Here is a 10,651-nt window from a genome sequence, read left to right on the forward strand (position 1 = left end):
GCATTGTGGGTCGACAAAGGGCCACCATGAATGGGAAATCCACTGTTTACCTCCGCATGTTCTGCCGACACGCGCAGCAGCAGCAGAAAACCGCCGCTAGATCGTCAAATCCTCTTCGGTCGGCTACACACTTTCACCAATATATGGCCACTAGGCTCAAAAAAAATCCTGTCACCTACCTCGTACCTGTTTAATATCTACACCATCACCATACGATAAGACATGTCCGACCCGAACCCCGCAGAAGTACGAAAACAACTCCAGCAACTGGAACAGGAAAATGGCGACTTGAAGACGCAGCTGAATATCATACGGATCAGCGAACCAATATTTTCTCCGACATCTGAAAACCAGGCCACTACACCTTCGAAGCGCAACTCAGATGTCTCTTCCCTCGATAACCCAACACCTGCTTCATTGGAGGCAGACCTCAGCCACTACAAAGTGCGAACCCTTCAATTTTTTTTTTTTTTTCTAGCGAAAGTCTGAAAGTAAGCGCAGAGGAGTGGTATACTGATCAGCCATCTTTGAAGGAGTTATTTTCGAAACTACGCTTCTCTTATGTAGAGCAGGTGACAAAGGAGAAGTTCCTGCGCGCGATCGTCGGCGATCCTCCTTTGGTCGTTGGGCACAATGAAAACGTCGAACTCGAGACGCAACTGGCCGAGGTGAAGGCAGAACTTCGCGCAAGGAAAGAAGAGGTCCGGGCGATGACTGAGGAGATGGAGAAGATGGGTAGGGATTTGGCAAATCGTGAGTGCTCACAACAGGCCGAATGAAGTGTTGTGCAAGCTTGCCTGCCTTGGAATGTTGAAAACGCCTAACACGATAGTATGCCGGGACGCGCAGGATACAAAAACGTGCAATTACAGTTGACCAAGCTTTCAACGCTGCCGGAATCGATCGAGAATCTCGAATCAACCATCGAAGAGTTGCGTGCTAAACAAGTCGCTAACGCAAATGCATCATCGTCTCAGAATTTACCTCTGCCGGCCACGCTGAGCCTGCTATCCGAGCGGGAGGCCGAACTGGCGGCGCTTGATCGACAACTTGCCGCGGTGCAAAATGCCTTGCCCCGCAAGACTAGAGAGGCCGAGGCGGTGGAGCGCGAATTAAGTGTTCTAGAACGGCGGAAGACAGAAGCCATAGCGCAGGCGCAGGAGATTCAGAGGAAGAAGGAAGAGGGAGAGAGCGACGGACTCGAAGAAATGGGAAGATGGTATAGAAGCGCGGAAGAGACGCTGAAGAGGCTGACGGGGGTGCAAGGGTAAAAGATGTTGGTTTTGAGATGAGTAATGACTACGGATTTTTGGGTGTAAACGGCGTCTTGTGCTGAGTCCGATCTACAGATTGGGAATTCATGAGATTGGCAATACACGCGCAACTACGCAGAGAAGAAAGTAGGGCATCGAAAGTGAGCCGAAGGCTATTTGTTCATTCATGGTATTGCAAGACCGTACAACGTGATACGCGATACTGCAGCCATAAAGGAACCCCGCAGTTTTAATTTCGCTAACGAAACCCGTCCGTACTCCAGTTTTAAATCGTTTACTCCTCCTCTTCCTCCTCCTCACCGGCACCGCCGGAAGCAGCAGCGGCCTTCTTGCGCTGGACACGGCCAGGGCGGCCACCACCGTAGGGTGAGGTGAGAGCGAAGTCGATGTGCTTCTGGGAGTCGAGGCGGACCATGAAGGAGGGAACGTTGACGATCTGCTTGCCGACACTGATGATGAGAGTTAGCGCAAGTCCATGGTAGTGGATCAAGTGATGGTCGCATACCGGATGTGGCGCTGCTTGATCAGGACACGAGCGTGGTGGATGGACTTGGCAAGGCCAAGCTTGTAGACGCAGGTCTGAAGACGACGCTCCAAGAAGTCCTCAACACGGAGGGCCAGGACGTAATCGAGCTTCATGCGGGACTCATCGAGGACACCGATGCGGACCAGACGGCGAATCAAAGCGTTACCTTCGAAAAGACGCTTGGGGTCCTTCTCGTCGAGGGTGAGGAGCTCACTAAGGCATGGTTAGCGCTTGGGTCGAAGTTGGATCGCGCGGTCGCATTCGAAGATTATGATCGGGTGGTGGGTCGCATACCGAGCAGCACGACGGATCTTGGACAGGGTGAGCTGGACACGCCACACCTCACGCTTGTTGCGCAGGCCGTACTCGCCGACAACCTTCAGTTCCGAGTCACTATAGCATAATTAGACACAGGAACACACGACATAAACAGAAGCACGCTTCTGATCAGTGGCCGGAGAGTACTAACAGACGGGCCGACTCGAAAGCTATATCGACATTAGCACATGACCAACTTCCATATGTATCGAGATTTTTTTGTTCCATCCCAAACTGATAAGGCTACTTACGACGACGAGGGACCTTGTAGGTCTTGGAGTAAACGCGGCTACATCGCAGCAATTCGAGTTAGAAAATGCGACATCTCGAGTTCTCATCGTAGACCGTATACTCACGGGACGGGGGCCATGACTGCTGATTGCGCGTTGTCGCGATGTTGTCGTGCTACCGAACTTCACGAGAATCGTAGACGTTCAGGATGATGAAGAAGCGTTTTGGAGATGGAGACTAAGCGAGCGAAGGTGGAGCCGCATCCGGATTAGTGCGAGGGCTAGCCCTCGGCGGCGGAGAACGGGCACACTAACTACCCGAACAAGTCTACACCATCGCGACGGGCGGCAGAGTGAGGCACTTTTTCGACGTCGACAAGTTCTCAACACCAGCACCACCAACACCGCCGAAATGGGTCACTCGCACGGTTTGAGAGCCGGCACTCGGGTATGTCGATATCTGGAGGATTTTTGCATCGCCAATTTTCGCTGGTCGGGACGCACGCGCTGACCACAAACTATCGTTCAGTATGCCTTCAGCCGCAACTTCAAGGAGAAGGGTCAGATCGCCCTGTCGACCTACCTGAAGACCTACCGGTACGACCGATTTTTTTCCTCCGCCGAAAACACCGGTATATACGTGATTTGCAGGATCTGATAGTTTTGATATAGGGTTGGCGACATCGTCGATGTCAAGGTTAACGGTGCCGTTCAGAAGGGGTCAGTACCAATTTTCCGCCCGATCCAGCCGTGACGAGTCCGAAAAGAACGACTTGGCTTGGTTGCCTCCGCCAACGTGATCGAATGGTTTTTGCTGAGATTTGGAATAGTATGCCCTACAAGGTCTACAACGGAAAGACCGGTGTTGTCTACAACGTCACCAAGTCCTCCGTCGGTGTCCTCCTCTACAAGGTCGTCGGCAACCGCTACATGGAGAAGCGCATCAACGTCCGCATCGAGCACGTCAAGCACTCCCGTTCCCGCGAGGACTTCATCAAGCGCGTCAAGCTGAACGCCGAGAAGAAGCGCCAGGCCAAGGAGCAGGGTGTCCACCTCCACCTTAAGCGCCAGCCCGTCGGCCCCCGCGAGGCTCACACCGTTGAGGGTTCCGCCCCCGAGACTATCACCCCCATCCCCTACGACACCCACATTTAAACGAATGATATCTGGTCGTTTGCGGTTGCTTGGTGTTTCTGGGTTTTGCATCTGGGGGTTAACCTTTGCATTAAGATGAGATGAAGCAGGGTTCCCGGGTGTACTAGCACACCTTGATCTTGTGCATAGATTCCCCTGAATGAAAGAAAAAACAAAATTTTCATTTCCTTGTTCAAAAGCACTCCAACACAACCTGCGCCCATCGCCGAGCTGCCATGAGTTTATTCCGCACGTCTTCATGAGGACCGCTGGCGGTTGCCCCGCCATCACAAGACAAGAGGCGACGAATTCTACACCCCCGACTTTATCTCCGATGTTCTGCTCTGTTGGAGGTCAATATCGTCTTTGTCATGTCATCGGACTGCCGACGCCCGATCTTATGCTGGGATACCCGAACCGCTGCATACTCAGTCGTTGTACTGATACGCCCTGTAAGGCCAGCGCCTCATCCAAAGCTCCTCCCATCGTGCGCGCTCTCCATATTATTGTAGTTCTAATACCTTGCAATCTCTGTTCACGTAGTTATATTATAGCCCAGTCGCACCCAGCCTTCATGGGGAAATGACCCTCGCACCGGTGATGTCACCCCGGATCTCTTATCGGCGCCGCACCGTCGCCCCTATGTAGGCTAGAGTAGTGGATCTCGACTCATTCAGAACCCTAACGCTGTTAACGTCTAGTATGTTTTATGCCCTGGCTACATCATGAGCTGTGACTCTTGGGATCGCCGATCGTATCGAATTTGATCCGACCAAATATTTTGGCACTCCACTGTTGCAAAGCATTCTATGAGTACCTCATTATCTCTGAGACGTCTTCTAATCGGTACTGTCCATCCCGATCTAATTCGAAGTCATTTGAATACTGCAGCGAATGGATTTCTTGAATGTCTTCGAAAATGGGCCTAGTTCGCATGGATTGGACGAGAGACTTCATGCTGTTTTGCGCGTGGACGAACTCCTTGTGATCGCAGGTCGACCTTTAGGTTTCTACTTTCAAGAGTAGCAAAGCACTGGTGATTCGCGGTGATCATACAGATTAAGTGACGGTTTAGTAACGTACGGTGTTCATGAGCTATGAAGGACCACCATTCGATCTGCTGTCGACCCGCTCAAAAATAGTTCAACGTAACGATACCCGCGGCCGATTGGGTATGAGTATTTTGATGGTTTGAAAGGAGAAGGAGAATTTAGTAGTGCACTGTGGGTTTCAGCCGAGCCTTCACTGAAGCCTCGAGTTTCAGTTAATGCCCAGTAGCAAGGGCAGCAAGACGGCTGTTGTTGCAAAAGCATCCTCCGACCGTATCAAAAGCTCTGTGTCATGGTTCTGCGGTTTAGATTGCCCAAATGCGGTAACGGTGCTAGGTAGCCTGGAGGTGTCGTGCTGGTAAAGCGACTATTTGAACTCATCGTCGGCCAGTGCATCTCTGTATACTGTGCAATGCAATATTCGTGAGAGGTCGCAGCCAGTGAGTATCAATGTAACCGGCGAATCGCGATCAACACAAACAGTGTGAGATGTAAGTTGCTAGCACTGGGGGCTGAAGGTGAATCTATCCGATGCGGGCGGCAACAAAAGGCTCCAACGCGGCTCCAGCCACAGGGTTTGCGGGAGGTGGCCGCGCTAACCGAAAACAGCCACCCTAGTGCCTCAACCTGAACCGTCCCGTCAAGTCACCGTCAATGACTGCAGCAGCCATCACCCGATCATTCACAAGCATCACCACCTCCTCTATTGCAACCTCCCCCCCCTTAACGGGTCTGCCTGGGCAGCAGCTTTCACTTCTCACTCTACAAGCTCTCATACGCCTGCCCTTCCTCCGCCTTCCTATCTTTCACGGCTTTCCAGCCATTCTGCTGATCTTGGTCCCCTCTCCGCCGTCCACCTGGTCGTTCGGAGCTTTTACGGCTCAAACAGTTGAGCTAGCAAGTCCAACCGTGGCGATCTCTGATACCTGACAATAGGTATATCCTCAGACCATTCCTTTGCATGCATCCATGACTTTCGGATCTCAGCCGCCTCTTGTTTCCATATTTACCTGTTCAGAACACTTGTCTAACAGATGTCGCAACCTGTTGGCCTCACAGACTCGAGAATTGTTATGGCAGAGCAGAGTAACCACGATGTGGTAAACCAAACCCTGTCGGGCGGCGATCCTTCGCCTTCCGACGTTCCTGCGAGCACCGCCGACAAGACACCTGTTGGAGGGGACGCGGGAGAGACGAAAGATACCGCTACAACGATACGAGCCGAGACGGGGACGAACGCTCAACAGGGTGAACGCAAGACGGGTGCAGCAGCAGAACCCTCAGGTCAACACGGGAAAGGAGAGGATTCTGAACAACCGCCGAGTGTGAGTGGCCTAACTTGAGGCGTGTGTCGCGACCTGCAGTATACTGAATGAGACCCAGGACTCTTCGAAGTACGCTCCTGTGCCGGTCGCAGCACGAGCGCTAGAAATGAACGGTGTAACATCTGGGTCGGATATTGGGGAGGACACAGCTTCGCAAGGAGGTTCTGAGTCCGACGCAAGTCGTGCTGAGAGCAAACTCCATGCGCGTGCCGGTTCGAAGAAGCCGACGTCATTTAAGCCGGTTACTTTTGCCAAATTTTCAGTTCCCAAGGCGCCTGGCACTCCTCCCATCAGCAAACCCTCCGAGAAAGGTAACTAACTCGAATAAACTTGCTTGTCGAATCTATGTTCTAACGGCCCACAGCCCCCTCCTCGACTCTGACAACTCCCCTGGGTACGCCGCAGCAGACCTCACGACCCCGATTGGTCGTAAAGTCCACTAGCAGCCTACGGGACTCGTTATCAAAATCAGGCACGAGCGCATCCAAAGCAGGCGGTAGCGGACCGGATCCAAATCAGGTTTGGAATAAAAATCGACGTAAGGCTTAATATATGACATGCTTTTATCAATCCTTTGCTAACACTGTTTTGCATTCAGCGGTTCAGCAAACTCCCCCTAAACACCTGACTGATGAGGAACTCAAGCAACAATATGGCATTCACATGACTTCTAGAATCCAAGAAGACGGCGCGGGCACGGAATCGAAATGGGCAGATATCGATGATGACGAAGACGACTGGGCTCCTGAGACGATTGAATGGACTGACGGGACGAAAACGAACCTTACCCACCCGGAGCCTCCCACAACAGCGCCGATACCGACTCAAGAAAAGGCCGTCGCAGACTTTCAAAAGGATTTCCCTCTGGTCGAGCAAGCTGCGCCTCCAAAAGAACTCCCGAAGCCTATTCCAAATATTCCCAAAACCATAACGTCAGTTGGTCCAAACCCGACTGTCTTACGACTTGGAGCGAACGCCGAAAGACAAGCTAAGAGCGCTAGTATCGTCGCGAAGGGACCAAATGACAAATCTCCCTTGCTATCGACTAGTCCGGCGCCGCCTCCGGCCAAGTCACCCTGGGCTCCCCTTCCCCCGGTCGAGAAAGTGTCACCTGTGATGCCCCCAATGCAGGTTCAACCACCTATGCGCCTCCCCGTCAGGGAATCCCATGTTGCCGATAGTCTCAGCGGGCCATTGCCTCCCAAGGAGATTGCAGCCGATGATTTCAACCGATCTTGGAGAGAAATGCAGTCTGGAACACGCGAGCTCTACAACTCTAGATCGGGACGTTACGAGCCTGCTCCTGACACCAGGAAAGGGCCATGGCGTGCTGAGCAAACCTTCCGCACACCATCTGTACTTCAGAGACCAGCACAAGGCGATCAGGCTGGCCCGGCAGAGCCTTCTGCGGCATTCCAGACGCATCGTTCGAGTGGCCAAGATGGTGTGCACTGGACGCGCCGCCGAACATCTTCCAATGTCAGTGGTGGAAGCGGCAGTTTTGGACGTCGGATGTCGATAGGTCGACCTGACGTGGTTCACAAAGCATTCGAGTCTAGAAGGGGCTCTCAAGTCAATGGGATGCCTGATCCATCCATCTTCATTAGAGAGGCACCTAAAGACATTCTTCACCGTGAGATCTCTCCTGATCGACGTGGCGCTGGCCCTTATTCTGCGCGGGGTCCTACGCATGTTCAAGACAGAAATACCACTGCGCCTACCGATGTGAGTCAGGCAGTCGATGAGCAGACGACAGTGCCGCAGGCGCCTCAGGAAGACCCTGTAGCAATGCAAGAACGTATCATGAAGGAGAAAAGAATGGAAGCTCGCCAGCGGAGGCTTGATCAGGAGAAGGAAGAAGAAGCTGCAAAGCGTGAACGGATCCGGCAGAAGCTCGAGGCGCTTGGTCCTCCACCAGAGAAACCAAAGTCACTACGCAGAGAATCAGTTGACACTGGAAAGAATGAAGCTAATGCTCAACAAGCTACCGCACATGTGCTACATTCCCCTCCGAAGCCTCCTGTTCCTGAGCCAAGTGGGGAGCCCAAGCAGTATGGAATGATGAAAGTTCACCACCCCGACACTGTGAAGAAGCTCGTCGAGAGGGAAAGAGCTGCGGAGAAACCTGTTGCCACTGCTGGTGTGCGACGCACATCTTCACCGGCTCGTGAGCCCAAGCAAGAGGCGCCTTTGCCGAATGGGATCCAGCAGAGCAACGATGTCCCGGCTCCGTCGTCTGATCAACTCCCAGAAGCTAAAATTGACGAGCAGAACCCGCAGTGGAGGGGCAACATCAACCCTCCTAGCTCATATCTGCCGTGGTCACCGAATCCCAAATTCGTGAACACTGCCCCTCCAATCGCAAACCCTTGGAAGCCTCTCAGCAGTGATAAAACCTTAGGAAACGGGATCTTTGAACAGGGCCTTGGGGGTTTCCCAGCACGAGACATCTCACTCCGCAGTCACCTAGGTTTGGATCAACCGCCCATTGCACCAGCACAGACCTTCTCCGCGCCTGCGCGGTCTCCGCAAGAAACTACGTCGATATCACCTCTACCATCGCCCGAGGTTCGCCATGTCCCTTACGAGGTTATCAACCCTATTGGGCGGCCCGGCCCCATTGGTCCTCCCAGTTCGCAGCATATTCATCATCGTCAGCATGAGAACCGTGCTCCTGGTACTGCAGCCTGGAACAATTTCCATGCGGTTGCTTCAAAGCGTGAGGCAGAAGAGAACGATAAGATCCTCAACGAAATGAATGCCATGCCACAAGGGCCTTCGTCGCTTCAGGTCACATTCAACGAAACCTGGCGTCAAGTCCGCACCGGGGACCAGGCTGGACAGAGACAGGTGGTTGGGATTGCGAGGTCGAACGAGAATAACGCTCCCCTTGCGAACCCTCTTCCGGGGCTTGATCACCCCGTTGGCAATCTTCCTTTTGCAGATACGCACGCACGCCCTCTTGGTAGTGTTCCAGTGCGTAGTTCACGCTTCTTCCCACAGGCTACAGAGACTCCTCGAAAGCCAATGGCTGATGAAGCCGAGTACTATCGAAGCCCTTCCCCACCTCCGCCTGAAGAAATGTCCAGCCATCCGGTGTACACAGGTGATTGCAACAGACCCTTGGTCCATCTCCCAGCACCTAAGCCTATAGTCAAGCTCCCACCGAAGATCGTCGCACCCCCGCCACCGCCGCCAACTTTCGCCTCAATGGTTGCTGCACCCCCTCGCACCGGCCCGCAACATGGTTCGACAGCGACTTCCTGGCAGGAAAAGATCAATACTCTGTTCGGCAAGAAGACCGTGCCGGAGAAGAGGAATGCTCTGGCAGTCACATCAGCGACGAAGGAGCCTCTCGATGTTCAACTCCATATTGCTGCTGTCTCGGTTTCTCTGCCCTTTAACGTTGAGCTCACAATCGGCGACGGGGAGATAACTGCAAAGCAAGTAGAGGAAGCCGAGGAAATTTTCGAAGATCGCGAAGTGGGGTCTCTGCCAGTTGTGCGAGTGCCAACCCACGCTCCTCCGGCAGCATGGCAAGCTGCCTTACCACCCACGCAGTCGAAGCTACGAGCCAAGAACTTGAAGTCGATGCAAATTCATAGCATTGAGCCGTTCTCAGTTGGTTTCCATGACAAAGACCCCTCCGGATCTATTCGCGCTACGATCCGACTTCCGGGCGCTATTCTTGCGAAGACTATCTCCCTTCCAAAGAAAATGGCAACGCCCAACCCCCGGCCGCGCAATTCGACGACATACAAACCTCGTAAGAATACGAAGCCACGTGAGGCCTCCGGAGGATCAGTCTCCAAAAAGCCCACCTCTGCTCAGCAGACGAATGGCGGCAGTTCTCCACGACGTCAATCTCGAAATGCGTCCTGGGGCCCTCGCACACTCAGTGGGTCTCAGTAACCTGGTTCTTTTGGAAAAAAAATTCGCTCGCTTTTGCTGGTTGCCAGATGTTCATTGAGCGTTCATTTCGGTATTGATGAGCTACGCCTGCGGGGGATTTGTTGATCGGTCTGGGTTCGGTCTGAATTCTTAGTACTCCTTTAATCTTCCTTTTCTTTTGCCCGTACAATATTCCCTGGCGCTATACCTTGTTAGTACCTATTTCAGAGTAACATACTGATCTTCGAGCGCGGGATGGGATGTCGGCTTCTTTTCAAGGCAAGATGCGTCGGCGGTTGCTACCACTCACTCCCTTGCCATTATTCCATTTGGCATGAATCATGGATGTCCATTTCTTCATCCCTCTTTCTTTCTCTCTCCCTCTCTCTCTCTCTCATTTCCAACCTCCTCCGCATCTCTTGGTCCTGTGTCATCTCCCAACCCTCGACCTCTTATCTCCCTCATCATCCATATGTTAACACTCAACCCATATTCTGCCCTCCACTCTTCTCTCTCCCACTCTCATACTCTTTTCTCCCAGCCTGAAAACTCACTTCAAACGACTTGCTTGTATGGAAAAAGATCCTTGTCTTCCCTCCCCCCCCCCCCCCCCGGCTCAGACATGTTGTTCTACCATGACATGGTTTTCCCAAGCTCGTTGAGTCCAATAGGCAGTTGGGTTGGCTATTGCACGTGCACGCAAAGGAAAAAAAAAGAGGAAAGCCGGGAGAGAGAGGGAGAGTGCACCTGCGGGCCCTTTTTTGTTCTTTTGTACCCCGTTCCTGAAAGCGTGTAATTAGCTTTTGTGTGCGCGCGCGCACTCGCTCCGAAAGTGTGCCCCCATTCTCAATACCTAACAGAATGTTCTACTCGTGGTCCTTGGGACGTAGAGGGCTGGTTGTTT

General features: G+C 52.9%; 5 protein-coding genes across 5 annotated transcripts; 4 read left to right on the top strand and 1 right to left on the bottom strand.

Moving 5' to 3' along the window:
- Positions 1 to 58: 58 nt before the first annotated feature.
- On the top strand, positions 59 to 1,453 carry BO66DRAFT_423701 (uncharacterized protein). The gene is made up of 3 exons (XM_025650125.1): positions 59 to 444; positions 534 to 753; positions 850 to 1,453. Exons 1-3 carry the CDS (start codon positions 223 to 225, stop codon positions 1,269 to 1,271), a joined length of 864 nt encoding a protein of 287 aa, XP_025499005.1. The 5' UTR covers positions 59 to 222; the 3' UTR covers positions 1,272 to 1,453.
- On the bottom strand, positions 1,402 to 2,504 carry BO66DRAFT_395664 (40S ribosomal protein uS4). The gene is made up of 6 exons (XM_025648270.1): positions 2,475 to 2,504; positions 2,370 to 2,407; positions 2,270 to 2,288; positions 2,095 to 2,193; positions 1,780 to 2,013; positions 1,402 to 1,723 (listed from the first exon to the last, which is right to left on the bottom strand). The coding sequence occupies exons 1-6, from the start codon at positions 2,486 to 2,488 to the stop codon at positions 1,549 to 1,551; spliced, it is 579 nt and encodes a 192-aa protein (XP_025499006.1). The 5' UTR covers positions 2,489 to 2,504; the 3' UTR covers positions 1,402 to 1,548.
- A 246-nt stretch (positions 2,505 to 2,750) lies between these two features.
- On the top strand, positions 2,751 to 3,649 carry BO66DRAFT_432200 (60S ribosomal protein eL21). The gene is made up of 4 exons (XM_025650628.1): positions 2,751 to 2,796; positions 2,878 to 2,945; positions 3,021 to 3,068; positions 3,179 to 3,649. The coding sequence occupies exons 1-4, from the start codon at positions 2,761 to 2,763 to the stop codon at positions 3,501 to 3,503; spliced, it is 477 nt and encodes a 158-aa protein (XP_025499007.1). The 5' UTR covers positions 2,751 to 2,760; the 3' UTR covers positions 3,504 to 3,649.
- A 1,787-nt stretch (positions 3,650 to 5,436) lies between these two features.
- BO66DRAFT_216703 (uncharacterized protein) lies at positions 5,437 to 9,925 on the top strand. The gene is made up of 4 exons (XM_025642632.1): positions 5,437 to 5,856; positions 5,915 to 6,167; positions 6,221 to 6,394; positions 6,455 to 9,925. Exons 1-4 carry the CDS (start codon positions 5,566 to 5,568, stop codon positions 9,766 to 9,768), a joined length of 4,032 nt encoding a protein of 1,343 aa, XP_025499008.1. The 5' UTR covers positions 5,437 to 5,565; the 3' UTR covers positions 9,769 to 9,925.
- BO66DRAFT_216714 (uncharacterized protein) lies at positions 9,926 to 10,631 on the top strand. The gene has a single exon (XM_025642633.1). It carries the CDS (start codon positions 10,082 to 10,084, stop codon positions 10,541 to 10,543), a length of 462 nt encoding a protein of 153 aa, XP_025499009.1. The 5' UTR covers positions 9,926 to 10,081; the 3' UTR covers positions 10,544 to 10,631.
- The last annotated feature ends 20 nt before the right edge of the window (positions 10,632 to 10,651 follow it).

The sequence above is a fragment of the Aspergillus aculeatinus genome (genome assembly GCF_003184765.1).
Source record: "Aspergillus aculeatinus CBS 121060 unplaced genomic scaffold BO66scaffold_67, whole genome shotgun sequence".
NCBI classification, from domain to species: domain Eukaryota; kingdom Fungi; phylum Ascomycota; class Eurotiomycetes; order Eurotiales; family Aspergillaceae; genus Aspergillus; species Aspergillus aculeatinus.